The sequence below is a fragment of the Anopheles marshallii genome, chromosome 2 (genome assembly GCF_943734725.1).
Source record: "Anopheles marshallii chromosome 2, idAnoMarsDA_429_01, whole genome shotgun sequence".
Classification (NCBI taxonomy): domain Eukaryota; kingdom Metazoa; phylum Arthropoda; class Insecta; order Diptera; family Culicidae; genus Anopheles; species Anopheles marshallii.
Window position 1 is genome coordinate 7164503 of NC_071326.1, and position 22848 is coordinate 7187350.

Consider the following 22848-nt stretch of genomic DNA (forward strand, 5'->3'; position numbering starts at 1 on the left):
AATAACCGCACGTCAACACAAATGTCAAGTTTTGACATGATGGAGAATGACAAAAACCTACAGCTTGCATATGAGCTAACCTGATAGTTTCGTGCCAATGGTGATGCGTCTGCCAGTTTGTTTACATTATTTGTTTGTTGCAAAGGGGACGAACATTTTTATCACAAATTTAAGCCTTATTCCTGTACAGTATGACGCTTTTGCCGCTCGCGAAATCACATTAAATAGGCGTAAGAGAACAACATGAATTCCATCATGAGTCGTGGCCGTTGCGTAGCGTGTCACATCGAAGAACCCGGCATGATAGCGATCTACCAACATCCTCGGGGCGTCGATCGTCTGTGGACATACGTGACCGGAATTATCGTAAGTCACAATGACCAATTGCGTTAGTGGTCGAAACGAAAATCGATCTAATGCGATCCATTTCTCACCTGTTCAGGTAAAAGCCAAAGATCAACTCTGCATACCATGTTACGATGAGCTGCGGATAGCACACAGATTCAAGGAAAAGTGTATTCACAACAACATCAACCGTTTGGGTTTGGGCCTTCCGCGAAGATCGGCAACACACAACAGTCAACAGGATACACCGACCAGTGACGAATCTATTACCGCTCCTCGAATGACTCCGGAACCCCTCATGACGGCACGGCTGGGAGAGAGTAGCCATGTCCCGGTGGAAGAACGCCGATCGATACAACCCCGCACGGAACATCCACCCAGTAGGCATGAGTTTGTGATCAAATCCGAATCCCCACCGGATCCGGAAGACATTCAAAATCAACCGACGCTAGCGCCCGATGTTCCGCAGCTTGATTGTGTTTCATTGCTAAACGATAGTATTGGCACAACGAACCAAAGCGGTCACGACGCGACAGTGCCGTCGATTGATGTGGTGAAAATGGAACTGGAACTATCGTTGGACGATATTGGGCTGAGGGAATCCCTTTCCGGGGACAGTGAAGACTCGGACGAAGAGCACGACAGTAAAACAGAAGAAAAGGCGGATACGCCCACCGGCTCCGGGTCGGTAGTACCACAGTGTGCCCAATGTGAACAGACGTTCCATACGCGGACGGCGTTGAAACAGCACCAGCAGCTGGAACACAAGAAAATACGCCGAGACAACACGAACGCGGTCAAGTATCGCCGGGTACTTTCGGGCAAGATTAATGCACTGATGTGCCGGTACTGTTATCGCGAGTTTAGCGAACCGGACGCAAAAGCAGCCCACGAGAATACGCACCTGAGCGATCCGAAGCCATTCCAGTGTTCGTATGCCGATTGTAACCGCTTTTTCCAGCACCGGTCCGCACTGAATCGACACTTTTACACGCACGTTACGCCGAAACGGTTCAAGTGCAGTGTCTGCCCGAAACGGTTCCATCAGCAAAGTTCGATGGTGGTACACGAACGGTTGCACCGGGGCGATAAGCCCCACATCTGTCCCCAGTGTGGCAAGGGCTTTACGCACGTGTCGAACGTGAAGCGACACATTCGGTTTCACAATGGCGAAAAGCCGTACCAGTGCGGCAAGTGTCCGGCACGGTTCACCACCAGCACCGATCTGCGCCGGCACATGAACAGCCGCCGGTGCATGATGATGTGGTCGCTGAAGGCGTCCAAGTAGGGCGGGCACAAGCAGAAGAAGGGTTTATAGCGAGGAAAGGTTTATGTTTGATAATGCGGGATACACAGACCAGATGCTTATTGGCGGTTCCAATGCTAATGGCCGTTGCCTTTCGTGCATCCGAAATTATGTTAGGGGCTCTTTTTACATTAATTTATAACACAATAGTTAATAGAGTTCAATACGATGGGTTTGAAATTGAACCCAATTTCATTTATATGAACAATCCAATTGTTAGACCAGATCTTCATTTCCCTGAGAAAATTCTTAATTCTAAAATGCGAATCATTTCGTAGAGGGAAATACCATAAGTTCTTCTGCCGAAGCAATATCTCCTTAAAAGGAAAACATAATTATTCTTTCGTTTTAGGTGTATCCTTATAAAGCTAATTTATATTGTAAGAATTGTTAAAATAAACAGCTTTACAGTGAAGACTTATCTAACTGGACTACTCCCCAAGGATAACCAACGAAACAACAATACGAAATTCAATTAACATTCTTCAACCACATTCGAACGATTACGCGGAGAGCTCACCGTATGATTGTATCGCTTTTCACAGCAGTAATAATTGAAAAAGAGCTGACACGAACCATCAATTTCCGCACAAACATACACACCATGGAACGGAAATGGAACGCGTGTGAAATTTTGTCCCAAAGCTTATTCTACGACGTCCACGCGCTTGGACCAACCCAACAACCGTAACAAACTAATGAGTAATTTCTTAAAGTAACCCGTATTGCAATGTTGGAAGATCGACAGGAAACAGAAACCGCAACCATTGTTGGGTGAGCAACGACAAACGCACAGAGCTGATCAGAATCGGGAACAAATTAGGTACAAATAGCGAGCGTTCGGTCATAAACAAACAGCAACCAAAACTGGCCAACGAGATATCGAAGCCCGGCGGTGAATATCCGACGGAATGTAATGATACCATGGTCACAGTCACCGGGTGTCTCGGTCACGGTACTTTGATCTTCTCGGCAAATGATCAACCGGTAGATAGGCGGCAGCACGCACGCTACAAACTTAGCACCACCAACCATTCATAGAGCTTCGTCACAGGAACAGGGCAAAGTGTCGCCGCGGATGGTTACCCCAGCAATGCGGCACGACGGCTACGACTTCATTCGGGTACGGACGCGGGAAAACCGCGACAGCATCGAACCGCCTGTTGTTGATTCTCGCCGTTCGCCGGCAATTGTTTTGCAACGGCACGGCACGCAATCGGTCCCGCGGAAAAGCGGAAAAACGTTGCATGTCCACGCGGACCGAATTAACTGCCCCGTGGGCTAATGGCTTAATGACATCTAATTTTTTAATGAAATCCACAACAGACAACACACGTTAGAGCAGCGGCCGAAAGGCGTATTCCCGAGAAGTAAGAACGGCCACAGATTGCGGTGGGTATGACCAGGCATCAGCGAAATTTGCGACTTGCTGACACTACCGGTCGCACAACCGAACCGTCGATGAATCAGTTGTCGCCGAACGGTGATCGGATTTACATGCCGAGAGGTCGGGCAAAGCTTACTCTTGGCGGGAGTTGTTCAGGTGTTCCGGCTAGAGGCGTTTTCTCCCAGAAGTGTTGCAAGTGTGGTGTGATGCGCTAGAGAATCCACTGATCCATCCCATACTACAATGGCCAACGTCACGCCAACAATGGGGACGGCGGCAGCGGGTGCACCAACCACACCGATCCCGGGTGCATTTCAGTCGCTGGCACGCAACAACAGCTACGTCATACCGGGCCTGTACGATTTGAACGTGGAGGACACGAACTGGGTCCTCACGTCATCGTTCATCATCTTCACGATGCAGACCGGGTTCGGGATGCTCGAGTCCGGTTGCGTCTCGGTGAAGAACGAGGTCAACATCATGATGAAGAACATCATCGACATTGTGCTGGGCGGGTTCACGTACTGGTTGTTCGGGTACGCGATGGCCTTTGGACGCGGCGAGCTGAACAATCCGTTCGTCGCGCTCGGTGACTTTCTGATCGATCCCGGTGTGAGTGATCCACTGTTCGGGCCGATCTTTGCGGCGTTCCTGTTTCAGCTGTCCTTCTCCACGACCGCCACCACGATCGTCAGTGGCGCAATGGCGGAAAGGTACTCGATCTCTAGTTCGATAATGCTCAGATACTCAGCTAAAGACGCTTTTAGTCAGAAGCGGTCCAAGAGTGTCGTGCTTTGTGTGTTAGGTCCAACATGTGTTAAGTTTGTGGATCGCATCTCCTCCAAAGAAGCAAGACATCTACATTAGATATACAATACGCGTAGGATGACTTAGATTTCAGATATAAAGATCGAACGCCAAACATCATTTACGGGTCAAGTTTAGCTAACTCTCGTCTATTATTGAAACTGACGTCCAGTCCAGCAATTTAATGTCTCTTGTAGACACTTCTCTTCCAAAGTCTTCCTGATATGCATAATCGATGATGTCTACCAGTCTGGGGAACCATCTTGAAGTTGACCTTCAGCCGCAGAACTTGGTTCTATACACACAACGGATAAATAGTCCTCATTGCCCACCAACAGTCATCGCTTATTCACGGTCAAATGGGGCTAACCGAATGTGTGACTGGAAACTAATCACGGACACAGCGTTAAATCATGCAATCACCCACCAAACGTTAGAAGTCACACGGACACACAGCCAGGCTATCAATTTTAAATGACAACGCGACATACGAATCTGTTTAAAAACAACCCCGGGTTGGTTGGAATCGTTCCGTATTCCGTGCCAATTAAAGCGTAGGCTTTAAATACGTCTATTAGTGTACATAGCGTGGACAGTGATGCTCGGTTTGGGATGGAGTAGTGGTCAGGTAGTGCAAGTTATAGTTAGATTGTTTATTGCAGCAGTGCATCAACTTAAAGAGACAAAGTAGAAGAGTTTAAGTTAATTGTAGCTCAAGGCATTATTCATAATGAGTAGTAGAATTTCAGAAGTTCTTAAGGATATCCTAAAGAAAAATTGAGACACAGTATCGTTGAGGGTATCATCCTCTTGACTTGGTTCGTCTAATATTCTAGTCGAATTTCCGTGGTAATTTCGCGGCTGAAATACTTGCTGAGCAACTTTTTCACACGACGAAGTTTATGTGAAACTTCGTTCATGTTTAATATGGGATACATTTGGGAGGACTCAGACCCACGTATCTTGGTACTTACACCCTGGATTAATAGATAGTTAATCTCCTATTTACTGGTGAATAAATGTGAAGACTTATTCGACCAAAGACATAGAAAACATTTACACTTATGTAAGATTATGCGATCGTGCGTTAGATTGATATCTTCAAGGCTTCTTGGTCCAAGTAACCGTAGCATCTCTTTGTTAACAGCGTACCGTAGGACTTCAAAGAATTCCTTTACGTGGCAAGCCAAATGCGAAAATGTTCTTAACTGGACAATCTTAGTGTTCCTATCAATAATTATACTAAGCGCACATTTGTAGTTGAACTTCCAAAGTGCGTTCTACAGTTCAAAATTGAAACCAAATTTCCACCTACCTTGTTTTGCAGATGTAACTTCAAAGCGTACTGTATCTTCTCCTTCTTCAACACGATCGTCTACTGCATACCGGCCGGTTGGGTTTGGGGTGAGCATGGATTCCTCAAAAACCTGGGAGTCGTGGATATAGCGGGCAGTGGCCCGGTACATCTAATCGGCGGCGCATCGGCATTCGCCTCGGCCGCAATACTTGGACCACGGTTGGGTCGATACGCGAAGGGTACCGATCCGTTACCGCTCGGCAATCCGGTAAACGCATGCATGGGTCTGTTTGTCCTGTGGTGGGGCTGGTTGGCGTTCAACTCGGGCAGTACGTACGGAGTCAGTGGTGCGAAGTGGGCGTATGCGGCCCGTGCCGCTGTGATGACAATGATGGGCTCGTTTGGTGGTGGAAGCTTTAGCATCATGTAAGTATTCTCATCCGATGATCTTCGTTTCGCAGACCTCTGACATTATTTGAATGTCCTCCCCAGTTATTCCATGATTAACAACGACGGACGGATGGATGTGGTAGATCTGATCAATGGTATTCTGGCCTCACTCGTGTCAGTTACGGCCGGATGTTATCTTTATCACGCTTGGGAAGCGATCCTGATCGGTGCGATCGGTTCCGCATTGTGTTGCTTCGGTATGCCCCTGTTTGATCGGATGGGTGTCGATGATCCTGTTGGAGCTAGTTCCGTCCATGGTATTGCCGGGATTTGGGGTGAGTTAGAGTTCATTTAAACCGTAGTACAATATGTAGCCCTCACATTTGACACGTTATTTTCTACGATAGGAGTGCTAGCGGTGGGTTTCTTTGCGGACAATCCATTACGCATGGACACCACCAGTGGCCGATCGGGACTGTTCAAGGGTGGTGGTTGGTATATGCTTGGTGTCCAGTCGCTTTCCGCACTCTGTCTCGCTTGTTGGGGCGTCTGCTCGACGTTCGTGCTGCTGTGGCTGATCAACAAAGTCGTCCCAATCCGGATGGACCCGAACGAGGAACTGCTCGGTGCTGATCTGATGGAGCACCGGATACGTCACACACAGATCGGTATTTCGCGAGCACTCTCCGCACTTGCCCCAATCCAACTCGATCTGGATGATGTGATCGATGCACCGCCGATCGGACGTAATCCTGGCCATGACCGATGTGTGGACGAAATCCAAGCCGCCAGTCAGAAATTACAGCAGTGGAGGGAGGCAATGGATAAGTTTGCCGACCGGGTAGAGACGGGAACAATGAAATTAAAGCCAAGCGGATCGCGTCTCCGTACCAAGAGCTTTCTGGGTAGGGCACAAGGGAACGGTAAGGATAATGCGGGATACGATCGGGATGGTGGTACGGTTTCAGTGAAGATGAGTGGAGCAGAAGGAGCAGAAGGCAAAGAAGTGCACCAACTGTCCGTGATCGGAAGTGAGCGAAGTTATCAAGTAGGCGCTACCGATCGGAACACCGATCGTAACTTTGCTTGGATCGATTAAACAGTTCGTGGATCTCGTGTGTTGAATCCCATCGTTTGCGTTGTACAAGTTTTTTTGTCCAATAAAATGTATTATAGATATGTTTGTTGTAGATTATGTGTAACATTAGTAGTAAACATGGAGAAACAAACTTCAGGATAATCAGGTCTAATGCTAATACTGAACACTACAAACACTTAAAACAAATACTAAACATGTTTCAGGAAACAAATGGCCAAGCTACATTGGTATTTACTAGGAGTAATGTTTATGCGCTTCTAAAACAAAGTCCATTGTCGATCTCTGGTCTCTAAACGATCACAGGTCACTAAAAGTAAAAACATCATTGTTTTGATCAGAAAGGACGCTTGCATACACTTTTATTACAAGAGACCACGTGTTTTTTCACGAGAAATGAATATCACAGCCCATTTTAGTACGCACCATACGCAACCACTGCAAAACTGACTATCCGCCGCTCAACGTGTTTTGAATCTTTGAACACCTGCTGATAAACATCGCACCTGCATTGACAGCTTTTGAAACAACAACACAACACATCGTTACCGCGATAGGCCAGAACAGTGCAATCGGAAAGGCGGGTATTTGTACAGCAAGGAAAATTTTATTTTAAAGAACCTTAGTTAAGTGCAGTTCGGAAAAACTAGTCCATAAAATTGTCCTGCACGGCGTGGCAATACGATGAACAGCATCGGTGAGAACTGTACGCAACTGAAAAAGGATTACGATAACTGCTTCAACAATTGGTTTTCGGATCGATTTCTAAAAGGCGATACGGACGATTCGCTGTGTGCTCCACTGTTCAAAGTTTATCAGCAGTGTGTGAAGGTGGGTTTCGTCCTATCATTGCGTTGATAAAAGACGCCCTAAATACAGCATTATAAGAGGTTCCACTGACGCACACGTTTGAACCTCTTGCAGGAAGCCATGAAGCAGCACCACATCGAATTTAAGGAAATCGAAAATGATTACCTTGGTACAAAGGATGAGGAAAAGAAACCGCCACCGAAGGACAGTTGAAGCCTTGCGCACCTTCTCGATCTGATGGATGGCCTCCTCCGTGTGAGCCTGTAATTGCCGGCGAGTGACACATACGTTCGCTTCGACCAGACTGCTAGTCAAATAAGCAAGCAAAAGTTCAATTTTAGTTAATGTATGATCGTTTTATCCCCAAAAGCTACCATGTTTCGGTACAGCTGCGCGATACAGTGATAAAACCTTTGTGGTTGTGGGCACAAATGGTGATGGATTGAGTGTGGCGTTTCCTTGACAACCGTTCATCATTCCTTGGATTTTATTAGCTTAAAAGGGATATGAAATCAATCAGTACTCATTGTGTCCTGTAGCGAAACTTGCTCCCTCACAAGTGTTCTACGCGTGTTGCGTATAAAATAGGTTGTTTTTGTTGATAATAAATACATATTCGTATCAATAATTGATGCAAAATTAAACAAAAAACGATGGTGTTGGTGTTTAATTAGTTTATTGTACGATGAGATGCGCTACGTAACTATGACACTGAGTTGGATTACTCTCTTTCCCTAGCAGACGATAACAAATGCAGTAATGGATTCCTTGTTTACAATATCCCTCCCACAGGAACATTGTAGAATGTGTAAAACTCATCAATATGACAAACGTGATGATGGTATTTGTCGAGCATCCTACCTCCCGGTAAGAGGACAAAGCTATTTCTTCTCTACGGTAAACTTCGAAATGGCTTCGAGCAATTCCACGTACTTGGCGTGTTCGTATGCACTCGCAAAGTCTGACATTTTCTCGGCGAACTCGTTGCTGATGCCCTTCTCCTCGAGGAAATTCATCAACAGATCGTAAAGGTACTGAAACAAAGGGAAAGATTTGATTTTATTAGTTGATTGGTCTATAGTTGTTGTAAAACTCGTACTTACCCCATCAAGAACATCGCCAGCAACTGCGTACACCTTGTCGTTCCATTCACCTTGGAAAATGGTTACTTCATCGATGCCGAACACATCATCTGAAAGAGGAAAATGATTTAGCACCAACCCTTGAAGTTACTTTTAAACCTCATGCCCTTAGCTACTTACTGTATTCTCCTTCCTGTGCCTCACCGGGCAGATAGGAACACGTGAACGACAGTGTGGTTCCACCACGCATAATATCCACCTCAAACTGGGGACGGCTTTTCATGGCGGAAAATTCTGGCTTGTTTTCCGTGGTTTCTGCTTCCTCACCTTCCATATCTACCGTGTGGTTCACGTTGAATGAAATCGTGACCCTAGAAGTGAAAACATTTTCATTAACATTTTCATGCTACCTCGACTCAAACACGGTGCTTTACTTTTCGCGTTCGGACGATTTCGTCAGCTCCACTTCGGCCCTGTTGGCCGTGATGGCGAATCCATTCAGGGACGTAGGGATGGTTGCGCTTGGGCTGGCCTTTTTCTCCGCCACGATCTCTTCCGCCAGAAACTCCACCAGTTCCCGCTCGCCTGCAACACGACAACGTTGTCGAATGATTACATAAGCCATCGGGAGATAGGTTTGCCATCGTGTTTATAATGATTAAAGCTAAACGAATACATTCATTGTGCTTACCCTTGGTGTGTATCTTTCGACTGGCGATAGAGAAGATGGCGCTATGCTGGTTAATACTCACGCCCGGAATCGCCGATACTGGCTTGATAGCACATGTTGCAATACCGCTGCATGGTTGTGCAATGATACCGGCGTTCCACTGGGACGATGCACCGATGGTCGTGGTTGGTTTGGCGGTGGTGCAGCTTTTACCAACAGCCCAACGCAGTAAGCGAATGTTGCGGAACATGTTGAGTGTATATATTTTGCGTTATCTAACCGTTCTGTGTGAAATTTGTTGCAAATTTGCCAGCAATTTGCTCGCTTTAGTACACTCACACCGCTTTTTGTTTACCACGAGGTTGCTGTCAAATGCACGTTGCTCGCGCGTTTACAGCAGGTTAGGTCAACTGGTCCAAGAGTTGATCGCATATGAACATTTTGACATTTGACTCACCAGAAGAAATTGCAGATCGTTTGAAAAAGCAGTTGGACCAAAAATGAAAAAGAGTATTGTGCTGATGGGACAAGCTGTTTCATTCGACATGGAACTACATTATCATACTCTTTGAAACATAAAAAACCACAGGATTATTAAGGATTTTTGCTGTTTTATTATATTTACTTGAATAATTTCCAATGTACTGGTTGGTTTTATTTTTTTGCCTGTTTTTTTTTTCACGTATTCTTGCTCCGATATCGCAAACCTCCGTTCTGCTGAATAGAATTTTAATTGTATTTTCACTCTCCTGTCGTACCCATTGCTAGTAATATAGTTTCCACACTGCTTTCCATAACGTTCCCTAACGCACTTTGCACCATTACCTTCCGTTTTGATTCGGTTGTTTTGTAACAGCATTCGATCGGTGCATCATTACCTAACAACCATTGATTGTGTCGCTTTCCTAGTTCCCCCACCAATGCCATCCGATACACACACACACGCTTCCCATCATGAACACATACACCAAAGCGTACACAAACACCCGCTTCGCGAACATACCTTTGCCGTGTCCTTCCATCTCGTAATCGCAACCCATTTATCCATTAGTAAATGGGCATAATTCACCCAGTTTCATACTGTTTCGGGTCGTTCCTACTTCACGTAGCAAGGTAATTATGGTTTCAAAGCTTTCCACCGTTCATTCTAATGTGTATGAAAGTGGGAGGATTTCAACGCAATGATGGAGAGGAGCTTCATGTATTGCCTTCTTATCGGTTGATTTTTTCAAGGTTCTGTTTGTGCGTTGATTAAATTTTAAACCGCATATATTTCTTGGCCCGAATGAAAATGATAATTGCGCGTTTCTTTTATCCGGCTTGTTGATGCACTGTTTTAGTTTGGCTGAAATTTTAATGAGTGCTGGTTTTCAATTACGAAACGCTTTACATATGCATGTTTATGTTGAAATTTGAACTATCGGTTGTATGACTTTGTATTCGATTCCATATGTTCTTTGAAAAGGGTTTGACTCGTGTGTGGAGGTGTTCCATTACATTCTTTTTTTTCTGATAATTTGATGATTCCCATTTGATATTGGTTGTTTGCACTTGTTTGACGAGCTAGACTGCTTCTGCTTAAATGGCTGGTTCCTTGATAGACTACGTGTATGTTCACCGGCTGCTAGTTCTGCTATTATATTCGTTATTCTAGTCAATGAATAAAATGCTATTCTGAAATCAAGCCCTTTATAGCAATTATGGTAGATTGTTTCATCTTTTGCACTCGCTCTATTAGCACGTGTGTAATGATATTTTGGCGTTTTTTACTGATTTACCTCACGGTGCAGGTTTAGTTTTCCCTTTCAACTAGCTTGACTATATCGATCATATGAGTTTCATTTTAAATGTTGGACTTTGAATGATTTGCATGTTTGCGGTATGGATTGGAACAGGAAGTTTCGACTACTAACAGAGTGATATGCCCAGCAGTGCGCCGACCGTTAGGCTTTCCGCGAGCGATCATCCATTCGCTTAAAGCTTCATGTTTGTGCTACGATGGTTTGAATCGTCGTTTTACTTGGAATGGTAACAAGGCTGATGGATGATAACTGATTCTGGGTTTTGTTTTTCTTTTTCTAGTCTTTGATGACATTCTCCGTTTAATCGCAGAGCCGACATGGCCGACAAACAATCGCTAGCCGTTAGCCTTTCATTTCTGTCCCGTTTTGCACTGTGGCTTAATATGCATTTACAATCCAATTTCGTGACAATTCACACCGTTCACATAATTTGCTGCAAAACTTACGGAACTATGTACACTACATGTTTAAAAAAAAGTCGGCACCAAACGCGCGCACGGGAGCGCTTTAACGGTACAGAAGTGTAGGAAATATGGATGTGTGTGAGTGCGTGTATGGTTCACTAATTGCTAGCTCCTTTGTTTATAAATAAAATGCAGCACATAACAAACAGCGCCAGAAGGTCACGAATGGCTTCGCTTCTGCAGGGAGATGCGCGTTGGAAAAATATATATTGAGCCGCGACGAACGTCTTCTTGTGCGCCTTGCTCACGTTGTGCGTACCCGCGTAACCCCACCGTAACGTTGTGTTGTTTTGCTTCTGTTCTACTGGTAGCTGGGTTCTTACATTCTAGCCGCAGGCCGGATTAAAACATTAGTTAACCAAACGATTTGAAACGAAACGTTCATTTACAAATTAAAATAAAGAAAAACAATGCACTCCCACTCCTATTGTACACTGCGCAACTGCTAGGTGGCCAATTAAAGTACACAAGATTCTTTTTTTTTTTTAAACATCGCTTTACACGTAACCGTACGTAAGTAAACAAACAAAACTGTACTGATTATCCTTAAACAAACAAAACCCATTGACTCACACAAGCACACAACTCGGCCCTCGGCTTGTCCTCAACACTCAGTCATACAATGGAATTAATTTGCAACACTGTAATAATAATAGCAGCAGCAGTAGTAAGTGTAGTAGTAGTAATAGTAGTAGTAGCAGTATTTATAATAATAAGTATAATAATATAAAAAAAAACAAAACGATCCATAATTTAATCACCCACATTTTTAAATCCTTTATACACGTGCCGACTGTTTCGATTTTGCTCTATTGATTCTTGGTTTCTGATTTAAATACTATCAGTATTACGTTAGGAATTCAGAAAGTGTAAAGCGTTACATTTTTTTATCGATATACCGTCCCTTTACTACGCTACCCTCCCCATTTCTATGCTTTTAATTGCTTTACATCGTTTACTTTCCTAGTGGGGTACTTTTGTGTGGTTGTTTTCATTTTGTTTGCATTAAAAGTAAAAGTGGTTCAACGTCTTGCCCGCGTGATCGTACTTTGCGCGTTTGCACTGTCTCTTAAATTATGCCTGAGCAGGAGGAGTTGCTCCCACTCTGTTGGATCTTTGATTGCCCCTGCTTCCGAGAGATTATTAGATGTGTGGGAGATGCGTACAAGCGCATGAAGGAATGCAAACATCAATGAAAGGAATCGATGGCTTTGTGACGGTACGCGGGTGTGCAGAATTCGCATGCTATCATATACAATAAGGGATGAAAATAAATTACAAATATGAATATCATATTGATAATTATTGTTGCGGTTCCGTTCTGCACCCTGCGTTCACTTTGCGTTAATACAACTCGTCCCCCTATTTATATTCCCAATAGTACAATCGTTTTTTTTTTTCATTCTTTAAAAGAACAGTTATCTTGTTCCGGCCAGGAGTTCTGCAAAAGGGTAGTAAACATTAACATCACAAAAAATAAATATCCATGCGACCGCTGCAGCTGGTGTGCAAAGGTCTACAAAATAGACAACACAACACGGATCACACACCACACAGAATCGGTAAGATATGAGATAGGAAAACTTATAGCCAACTCCCATTGGCGGCTGCCGATCGCTAGCTAGAACATACGACCATCCGCTAAAGAAGGCAGAATGTTCACTACGAGAAAAATGCAAATAATAACGATAAAACACGGCTGAAATTTCGCCTCCAGCGTAGTTTCGTGGTAAACAAAACCGAGGAACGAAAGGATGAACCAATCTTTGCTAACCGATCGTATGATTCTCTCGTTTGGGAAGCTGGAAGAAATCTCCTGTTATTTTGCTTGTTTCTTGTTTTTTTTACAATATCCTTTCTTAGCCTTACTGATGCCCTTCCTTCGGTTGTACCGATGACTTTACCACCAGCTATTTGCGCGTTATACTTGTGTGTTTCGCTGCTGAATGGAGACGCCAGAGCAGTCTGCCACCCTTGTGCCGGATTCACTTTACGTGACGTACGTGTTTGCTGTTTCACGCTTACAGTTGTACAGACGGCGTTTAAGTTCGGCAAACGTTGGACGCTTGTCGGGCACCAGATCCCACGCCTGTCGCATCATTTCGTAGATTTCCGGTGGACAACCTTCTGGTGCTTCCATCTTGTAACCGCTTCCGACATGCTTCACCACATCAGCTAGAGGCTGCAGAAATAGGAAAATAACAATTGATAAAATCATGCGTTCAAGTGCAGTGTCACACTGCAATACGTATAAACGGACACTTACAATTCGTGGGTACGGTACACGTCCGAAAGAATATATTTCCCATAGTAAAATACCAAAGCTCCACATGTCCGTTTTGTTGGAGAATTTCTGAAGAATAGATAAAAATCATGATTAGTAAATGCAAAATTACATCGATTTTTTTAGACACTTACGCCTTCCTTTAACGCTTCCGGGGCTGTCCATTTGATGGGAAGTTTACTACTGTCACCGGTGTAGCGTTCGTCTCGTGCCAATCCAAAGTCGGACACCTTTGCGACACAATCCTCGGAAATCAGCACGTTACGGGCAGCAAGATCACGATGGATCACTTTTTTGGTCTCTAAATACTCCATACCGCAGCAGGTGTCACTGTAAGAGGTGAGAGAAGTGATGTTATTATGAGTCTTACCGTCCTTTACAGGATTTTAGAGATGAAATGGTAAATTTAGAATCTTTTTTTTGAGTTCGCAAGTTCCAGTTTCAGAGGTCCAGTTCCGCACATTCCAGTTTAACTCGAAACGATTTCAGAAATGGCTCCAACCTTACCACCTGCACTCAAAAATCTTCAATTGAATTGGTACTCACTAGGCAAAGTTGATCTGATCTTTCCGACTAATATGTTGCCGTCCGCGCGATCGCAGATAGTCGACGAGCGACCCTTTGCTCATGTACTCCGTCACCAGGTAGATGTACTTATCGTGAAACACCAACCCAATAAACTTGACAAGATTTTCGTGTTCCAATGTACTGCAGAAGAATGGGAGCGAAAGAAAAGACACAACATGTAAAATTCCTAAAACTCTGCAAAGCTCCGCAGTGGATATTGCACCAGAAGCAAAAGCCACAAGAAAAACCTACGTCATTACGCCCGCTTCGGCCAGGAATTTGTTGGACGCACGGCCGGCATCCTTCAGCACCTTTACCGCCACCTTTTCACCCTTGAGAATTCCAAGCATTACGTCGCCGAATTCTCCCTTGCCGATGTTTTCCTTTAGCTGCAGATCCTCCATCTTGATCTCCCACCCATTGTCCTGGAAGTCCTTCACGCAGAATTCCTCCTTCGGCAGTGCTTTCATCAGCTTTGTGCACAACCCATCCGAATCGAGCGTATAGTGCTGGAGGGAGGAAGACAAAAAAAAACATCCAGCCACTTAGGAATTGTCTTATGTAACGCGTAAGCCGTTGGCTACCCACCTCCACCAGCTGTCCGAGATGATCGAAGTATTCGTCATCGTCGATGGTGAGCTTGTTGTCCACGTACTTGATGCGATAGTGTTCAACCTTCTCGTTAAAGCATACACAGAGCGTGTAATCTCCCGGGAAGTTGGTGGATTCGCGTACCAAAAACAATCCATCTTCCCGTGGTTTCAGCAACGATTCTGCCTCTTCTCGCTTTATTCGCCCATGGAACCAGCTGAAGGGAAAAGAAAAAGAGACAGATTAACGGACAGGTCCCGATTTAGGCAGACGGAATTCCTATTGCTTACGGCATGGCGTTTAGTTTTGCATTCACTTCCGCTCTCCGCTGGGCAGCTGCCGCCGCTGAGGTTGTTGGTGAGGATAGCCCGACCGGGACGCAGTTCCAGCCGGGAGCGGGACCACCAACTCCATTGCTTCCATCGTGCCCAGCCGGTGGGACCACCACCGACGGTATACCGATGGGACCGTGCAACGAGTTGGACATGTGGTGCACCTGCTGCGTGCCTGGCGGTATTACTGACTGCTGCTGTTGTTGCTGCTGCTGCTGGATGGAAAGTGCCGAACCGGTTAGACCACCGACCGGTTGGAGAATGTGTCCCTGTAACTGCGCACTGTTCATGGAAGTGGACATCAGGCTGGCAGCGACATTGCCCGCCACCGTCGTCGTCGATGGTCCTGTCGCGCTCGTACCGGTGGCGGATGGTCCCGCCGGATGGTGATTGTTGGTCAGCACGCCACCAACTGCCGACGACACCGGGTTGTGCTGCTGCACCGACGATGTCTGCATCGGCATCGATTGCGGCTGAGGTGGATGATGCTGGTTCGGTGATTTTGGTATGTGATGCACCGCTGGATGTGGCGGTATCGGTGGCTGATGGGATTGCTGCTGCTGCTGCTGTGCTGACTGTGGCGCAACCAGCTGCTGCTGCACCGGGTGGTGGATGGAACTGAGACTCGGGTTAACGGTGTGTGGAGGTAATTGCGGTGGCGGCACGATTGCTGGCTGCTGACTATGTTGCTGTTGTTGCTGCTGCTGCTGCTGTTGGTGGTGCTGCTGCTGCGGTGCTGGAGGTGGGCTAATGAACTGCGGCGGTTGCATGTGATTGCCGGGTCCGCCGCCACCGACGCTGCCACCGCCCGGTTGCGGGGCGGGCCGCTTGTGCTGGCGGGCCGGTGCCGTCGGCGGTGGCGGCATCTGATGCGGCAAAAACCATGGACAGTCGGTGGCGGAGGCGGATGCGGCGGCAGAGTTCGCGGCGGCAACGACCGTCGACGAGAAGCCTCGATGGTGACCAACCACTGCCGTCTGTCCCGTGCCCGGATGCTGCAGATTGATTGCCGCCGTGTGGCTGTTCATTCCGTTCAGCGCCACGCTGCTTCCGGTGGAGTTGCGGCGCGAGACTAGCAAACTGTCCTCTTCCTCACCTTCCACCTGCTGGTGGTGCGGCCGCCGCTGCTGTTCACACGTAGACACCGAGTGCTGTAGCTCGAATGATCGCTGCTGGTGCTGCAACCGCCTCGGCTGGTACTGCTGCTGCTCGGTGCCGATGACGGATGAAGGTTTGGTGCTTCGATCAAACCGTGGAACACCCCTCACATCGACATCTGCAACATGAAACGAAAACGCACAAATGAGTATCTCCGCTCCGAACGGTGTCTGGTGGGTGTATGCTAAAATCGTCGTCGTGTCAACCATGGTTCGGAACGTGTTCCGTGTACCGGCCCGCCCCGTACCAGCCATGTTTATCGTGCCGAGCCCCGTGCTGATGACGAATCGTTTACACCAAACTCGCCACTTAAGTGGGCAATCATCCATTGCCTTCGCCACGATGTCGATGGATCGATCGATTGGCTGGAAGGATGTGGTGGTGGTGTGGTCGTGGGATGCGCGCCTGAGCGAGAAACGAGTTGCGAGCACGCGCCTCGCACACGATATGTTGCGGGCAGGCAGAGGAGCTGGCCTTTCCAACAACACCCAACACCATCGAGGATTTCTAGTGAGTACTCGTCATTTTTGTACTTTCGTGTTTGTTTGTTGACACTTCCCATGGTTAACTCCGGGAGGAAACCCGTATGACACCACCGTGCGATTGTTTTATTTGCATTCTGGTTGCCAGATTCGGGCGCACCGAAGGGGCCGTGTGTCACAGATGAGTGAAGGAGGGGGAGGAGAAGAACATGGTGTCATTTGTGTTATTAGCGGGAGCTCCTGTCGCGTTAGGTAGTTCATATTAATTACATACGATAGGTAATATGCTCTTCCGCATTCCTTATGTCTTTTCAGAATATTTGTCCGATAAGTCACTCATTTAAGCCGTTACATCACCCATAGTTTTTGTATATCCAGGGAACACAGCAGTTCAACCAATCATCAGTAACTGATGACACATTCTTGGAGGTTGGTTTCAAATGCATAGTTCCAATTTCCGTCAGTCGATCGTCGACAGTATTGCCTCGCAGACGGACAACCAAACCACCCACCCAACGAGACTGACAGCAAACACAATGTGCTTCACCTGTCGCTTCTTTTACGAAAGGTTACCACCATTCGCGTTCGCTGCATAAAAGGGCTGCATGAACCCTTCGTCCCCGTACTGGGGTGTATTGATTTTGGACATTCAATTAAACGATTCTATGAACGACATGGTGTTATTACTCTGTGTTCTGAAGCCTTCCTCAGTGCGGTGTTGCACTTTATTGTCTGTTAGGGACGGTTAGGACGATTCAGCCGACTGTGCACGATACATAGAGCCCTTTCGCCATACATACGTCCTGTTTTTCGCAAGGAACAGCCGGCTGACAAAGTCCCATTCGAAGTAGAGCAGATTGGAAAAGGGCGAACAACTGCAAACACACATGCATTTCCATATTGATCGTAGAGGGAAATATTTGTTTTTGTGTGATAATTCTTGTATGCAGCAAGAAAACGTAGGTGAGTAATTGATTTGGTTAGCTTCTGGGGAGAATGATAAGTTGTTGAATAATAATGAAAGTTGATGAAGCTTTTCAAAAAACACAAATTTTCCTTTACAAAAGCTTGAGAAAGCTGAAAAACTTTTACATCTACCATTTTTCCCAATTTAACGATTCAAAAGAATAAAGAAAAGATCCCTACTCTATCATTTGATCTAAAAATGTATAAACTATGATGTCGGATTTTATCAGATTGCAGCACTTACTGAACATTGCAGAACTCATAATACATAACCTGAAACTTTTCCCACCACACATACAACGTGGGCTTCCGTTTATTGCATTTACAAGTGTATAGTTTTTGCTTATGTAAATTATGTTCCAAAATCCATCATTTTTCGCCCATTATTAGTTAAAATTTTATTAAAATACAATAAACAATTGCAAGCAGCCCAAACGAAGGGAAAAATATCATACAACCAATGCACACAATATTAGCTAAACAAAGCATCGCTTATCAGTAGTACATGCGCGCCTAAACAGTGGTTTGCATGATGAATTGTTAGCACAACAAAGAATTACCGTTTATTTGCAACCACATTGTGATGAAATATTGCCAAACAAGAGCTACATTTTGCTACTCATGTGTCATTGTTTTTTTTTTTTGTTTCCATGCCACGAGCTTCGTAATTAATGATGTTCTACCACGAACAACACATTTCATTACATGCAACTGACAGTAAACAAGCAGGTTCATCTAAATAAAACCACACCAACCAGACTTTGCGATGATGAATTTGTTGTATGGAAAAAAGGGGGAAAACTACCGACAAATTAATGTGTCGACAAGTGTGCATGTGTTCGCACATTAACAGCACACAGCTACTAAAACCCGCAAAAGAGATGTTGCATATGAACCGGAACAAGGCCCAACCATCATCATCATCATAACCTTCTTTTCTTTTTGCTTTGTGTGTGTTTGTGTGGTTTTTTTTTCTGCGGCGGCCTAAAGCTCTCATTACATTTTAAATGGCGTTACTTTATCACTCGGTTCCTCCCGCTTAAAACATTGCCTTCTCCCACATTTGGCATACCCACTTCAACCCCATCCGATTAGTTTTCACGCCTTGCGCGAATCCCCCTCTCCCCCTCAACACCTCCCCGCATAAGGGGCCAGTGTGGCACAGTTACAAATCAACGCAAATTTGGCCAAAGTGGCCAACGGTGAAGGAGGCACCATTGCATCGGGGGGGCCAACTTTTACGGCCACTAGGCGCGCTTCCGTAAGCAGTTTAATGGTGGAAGCGCCACCTAAAAGCCACGAAAAAAGGCGCTAAAGAACAACCACTCACACACCAAAAATCGGAAAAAAGCAATAGAGCAACAGCAGAAACAGAAAAATAAAATGGCTATCGTTGTGGGAGTTGTCGATTAAATAATCGTGCATTACAACATTTCGGCAGCAGTTTGCACGTTGCGTTGTTTTGCTGTATATAAATGGCGATACGAACACGCCACTTTCATGCTGTATCAGGTGCGTTACGTGCACGGATGGTAAGTGGAAATGGTCGTTACCAACAAAACAACCACCGAAACAAAAAAAAACTTGCAACGCGCCCCCACAACAACAAAACTGCGTAACGCACGAAGAAAAAAAAAGGTACAACACAAGCGGAAAACAAAGATGTAGGTTAAACAGTAAAACTAAATCGCAATCGGATTTAAAGCGCGTCCAAAAAGGCGATGAACAAAGCAAGAAACCAACGCAGAAGGGAAAAGAAAGATGGCCATCGAGTAGACAAGTGGTGTGGTGGAAGGTGTAACAGGTGAAGGTAAAAAAAAATTGTCTGTAACCTTCAGCAAACTAGTAAGCAATCGGTAAAACGTGGTAATTCCCTACACTAAATCCATGCCAGCCATGAGGACGTAAAGGCGTAAAGGAACCTGCAAAGCAACTGTAGGTAAAGTCAGACCTAACCGCCCAGCTTTTGTGCCAAAGCTTACGCTTCGTTTCTCCACACCGTCCAAACGTGCCCGGGATTGGGTTCGTCGGTGGATTTGACTCACGCGACCCTCCATAAACCATCTCGCAGCAAACAACAGCCCCGCGCAACCTGTTACTGGTTGTGACCCACAAATCAACCCCCAGACCCTTCCAAAGCGGCCAAAGCTTTCTTCGTACGTCATCAAAGGGATGTGCTGGCGCTGGGCTCGAATGGTTATTTGTACATTTTCATAATCAATTGGTGATTACGGTCTATCAGGGCCCGGATTGTGAACGATCGCGTATAAATGGTACGCCACAGTAAACCTAATTGAAAGATTAGCGAACACGCCACGGCTGAGTCTGCTGAGAAATGGGACCATCGGGGAACGCCATACGGCCATTCCCGGGCTGTGTTTGACGGTGTCCCGGATATGAAGTACGTGACATTTCGATTGGAAAGGTTTGCTCTGCTGCCGACATTCGGGTTCTGCATCTGCCGCAACTCAAAGTCCCGCTTTCGGGGGCCTTGCCTTGCCACACACGTTACACGAATGCAACAACAGCGGTTAGTTCTAGCTCCTGTTTCTAAATGTTGAATTTCATTTAAATATGGACCACAACGTCACCTGTTTCCATGTCAGCACGCGCACTATTGTCTTCCACCCATCGACGTCCTGGTACAGTGGCGCGCGAGCTGTAATTTACCATATTCATGATTTCACCACGGTTGAAGGGGGTGGACCGGATGGGAAAGTTTTGTAATGCCAGAAGAAAAGTGCGCGGCGTAGCTACCGTACAGAACCGTCGCTACTGTCATGCATATCAATTGCGAGTAAAACCAACAGCGGTACTTCCACCGTGTGTACGATACGATGGCGCAAAGGTAACTCACACCGAGAGATTTGTAACCGAGATTTGTAACCCAATGTGACTGAACGTCAATGGAATGATTTTGTGAAAGCGATTCCGAGCGACTTGTTTTGTGGGTCATATATGTAGAAGTTTCTGTGTGGATAACGCTTGAGATTAAGGTTGGAAACTGAACTTATAAGTTACGTTTTCTTCTAAAGCTTTAATAATAGGTTTACGATATCATATGGTGCAATTATACTATCATGTGGTACGATTGTTTTATCTGTGATTCTGTTGTGAAGTCATCTGCCAGTAACACGTGAGTTAGTGATTTAAGAATCCAGACAATTTACGGTTGCAATATTGCGATATTATGTGTTGCATTTGCAATTTCATCTGAAAACTGCTCAATAATGGTCGAAATAGGAACTTATGTCAATAATTGCTCGTGAGTATCGCAAGCAAAAGCATGTTATTCCGAATTTTTCCCAATTAACAGCCTAGAAACGAAAACTTACATAAACCTATCGAAGATAATTCCAGTGTCGCTCTCTAATCGCTTTACAGCAACTACAATTACACGCTTTGAAACCTTTCTTCTACACACCCCCCCCCTCCACATGTGGCGTTTGAATTAGGCTTATTTAAGGGTTTAAGGGTTTAGGACGACCCACTAATTGGTTGCGACTGCGAACTATTCCACGATTAATGGCACGTTTGACACAGTAATCACACATTTGCACGCTACTGTAGCTAAAAGTGGGCTGTCACGGGGCAATGTCGAATGTCCAAATTACAGGGTAGTGCCAAAAGAGCGTAGTTTATGGCGCAAACTTTACTGTAATTGTTCGAGAGAAGAAACAAAAAACTCATTATTCCAAACTCGCTTATCTTGCAAATGGAATGATCAAATAGTTTTTCGCATGTCAAATTGTTTTCATTTGACCTTTGATTCATCGATTCGTTAGTCATTTTCGACAGCAATTGTTTATGGGACAGGAACTGCCAACCGGCCCGGTGGCAATTTAAATCCAATCAATGTAACTTTCAATTCCACACGGTGTGAAAATTGATCCAACTCGTGCAACTCCCGCACCGATTCTCTCGTTACAAATAATTTACAACGCAAGCTGAATTATTGCACGGCTGCTACCATCGAAGATCACCGCTCACAGCACGAAATGAAGATGGTACCATGTTCCCATGGGCTCGCAACATAATAGGGAAATGATCATTTCGTTTTATGTACCTTTTATCATTCTCCAGACGAGAGGATACCACCAACTTCCAACTGCGTTCCATTTTCGCGTCGGAACTTCAGCGTTTGTTTGTTCCAACCCGTTGCGAGATGTCTCTGTTAGGGATCGCACCATCTTGTCCCCCCCCCCCACCCCCCACCCCCTCGATCGTACCGATCTTGCCACTCTCACGGCAGTGCTGCTCACGATTCTGTGATTAACAAAAGCGGGCACGGTTGGCATAGAAAGATCTTCATTTCGCTAAACTGCATTATGCGCTTTCAAGCTGTTCCCATTGCCGAGACGGCGGAAGCAAAACAACAACAACAACAACAAAACCGCATCACGCAACGCAGTCATCGTTCTGGTGGTGGTGAGCATATAATTAAAGCGCCCCAATCACGCCGTTCTTGGGGCCGCTTTGGAACTGTTCATGTTCACCCGATTCGATGCGGCGAATTACGAGCGAACCCGGCGGTGCAACATTGTAACAACTTTGACCCACACAAGATCATTCTGCTGCCCATCCGATCGTTCCTGTGGGGTATTTGCAAGCCTACCACCGACCGGGCACACACCACCACCATCGTCAGGTGGTCATCATCCGACCTCCATCAGACGTGCTCCGATTTTCTCTTCACCACAACTCACAACCTCACTGAAAGGCACGCTGGAAAATGCTTCAAGTACGGCGTAATGCCTCCTCTGCACCTAACGCACCGCCATTTTCCTTCAGCAAACACATTTCCAACCCTTCCGACAGCGGCGATTGAGACGAACCTCAAATGTTTCGCTTTCCGTCGATTGTACGTGATTCAATTATCGCTGCACACGATTGAAATGGTTGCAGCCATTTTTGTGTGGCCCGGCGAGAAGAACCTTAAAGGCGCACTCACGGAGGTCACCGCCGGGATACGCACAACTTACAGCTCCAAGGCGAGGAATGAGTCATGACTA

At 45.8% G+C, this 22848-nt stretch overlaps 5 protein-coding genes across 5 annotated transcripts in view; 3 read left to right on the forward strand and 2 right to left on the reverse strand.

The window, feature by feature from the left end:
- Window positions 1–243: 243 nt before the first annotated feature.
- On the forward strand, window positions 244–1633 carry LOC128709796 (zinc finger and SCAN domain-containing protein 21-like). The gene is made up of 2 exons (XM_053804815.1): window positions 244–366; window positions 443–1633. Exons 1-2 carry the CDS (start codon window positions 244–246, stop codon window positions 1631–1633), a joined length of 1314 nt encoding a protein of 437 aa, XP_053660790.1.
- Window positions 1634–3281: 1648 nt separating this feature from the next.
- Window positions 3282–6631, forward strand: LOC128706746 (putative ammonium transporter 2). Its single transcript, XM_053801689.1, has 4 exons — window positions 3282–3751; window positions 5173–5568; window positions 5635–5867; window positions 5940–6631. Exons 1-4 carry the CDS (start codon window positions 3282–3284, stop codon window positions 6629–6631), a joined length of 1791 nt encoding a protein of 596 aa, XP_053657664.1.
- A 681-nt stretch (window positions 6632–7312) lies between these two features.
- On the forward strand, window positions 7313–7651 carry LOC128707856 (TP53-regulated inhibitor of apoptosis 1-like). The gene is made up of 2 exons (XM_053802815.1): window positions 7313–7459; window positions 7553–7651. Exons 1-2 carry the CDS (start codon window positions 7313–7315, stop codon window positions 7649–7651), a joined length of 246 nt encoding a protein of 81 aa, XP_053658790.1.
- Window positions 7652–8319: 668 nt separating this feature from the next.
- Window positions 8320–9440, reverse strand: LOC128719083 (complement component 1 Q subcomponent-binding protein, mitochondrial). Its single transcript, XM_053812704.1, has 5 exons — window positions 9212–9440; window positions 8955–9105; window positions 8701–8891; window positions 8542–8630; window positions 8320–8472 (listed from the first exon to the last, which is right to left on the reverse strand). Exons 1-5 carry the CDS (start codon window positions 9438–9440, stop codon window positions 8320–8322), a joined length of 813 nt encoding a protein of 270 aa, XP_053668679.1.
- Window positions 9441–13446: 4006 nt separating this feature from the next.
- Window positions 13447–22848, reverse strand: part of LOC128715792 (ataxin-2 homolog) — a 37223-nt gene continuing 27821 nt past the window's right edge. The window contains exons 2-8 of the mRNA XM_053810712.1: window positions 15189–16506; window positions 14896–15115; window positions 14560–14816; window positions 14287–14448; window positions 13875–14070; window positions 13723–13809; window positions 13447–13638 (exon numbers count right to left, since the gene is read on the reverse strand). Of these exons, the coding sequence (XP_053666687.1) occupies window positions 13447–13638; window positions 13723–13809; window positions 13875–14070; window positions 14287–14448; window positions 14560–14816; window positions 14896–15115; window positions 15189–16506 (2432 nt within the window). The remainder of the gene's footprint in view (window positions 13639–13722; window positions 13810–13874; window positions 14071–14286; window positions 14449–14559; window positions 14817–14895; window positions 15116–15188; window positions 16507–22848) is intronic.

Excerpts from the sequence above, each read along its gene's own strand:
- LOC128709796 (XM_053804815.1), top strand. The coding sequence starts at position 244 with ATGAATTCCATCATGAGTCGTGGCCGTTGCGTAGCGTGTCACATCGAA. Across the intron at positions 367-442 it reads CATACGTGACCGGAATTATC|GTAAAAGCCAAAGATCAACT; the intron begins GTAAGTCACAAT and ends TCACCTGTTCAG.
- LOC128706746 (XM_053801689.1), top strand. The coding sequence starts at position 3,282 with ATGGCCAACGTCACGCCAACAATGGGGACGGCGGCAGCGGGTGCACCA. Across the intron at positions 3,752-5,172 it reads AGTGGCGCAATGGCGGAAAG|ATGTAACTTCAAAGCGTACT; the intron begins GTACTCGATCTC and ends CTTGTTTTGCAG. Across the intron at positions 5,868-5,939 it reads TGGTATTGCCGGGATTTGGG|GAGTGCTAGCGGTGGGTTTC; the intron begins GTGAGTTAGAGT and ends TTTCTACGATAG.
- LOC128707856 (XM_053802815.1), top strand. The coding sequence starts at position 7,313 with ATGAACAGCATCGGTGAGAACTGTACGCAACTGAAAAAGGATTACGAT. Across the intron at positions 7,460-7,552 it reads TTTATCAGCAGTGTGTGAAG|GAAGCCATGAAGCAGCACCA; the intron begins GTGGGTTTCGTC and ends AACCTCTTGCAG.
- LOC128719083 (XM_053812704.1), bottom strand. The coding sequence starts at position 9,440 with ATGTTCCGCAACATTCGCTTACTGCGTTGGGCTGTTGGTAAAAGCTGC. Across the intron at positions 9,106-9,211 it reads TCGAAAGATACACACCAAGG|GCGAGCGGGAACTGGTGGAG; the intron begins GTAAGCACAATG and ends GTCGTGTTGCAG. Across the intron at positions 8,631-8,700 it reads GGCACAGGAAGGAGAATACA|ATGATGTGTTCGGCATCGAT; the intron begins GTAAGTAGCTAA and ends TTCCTCTTTCAG.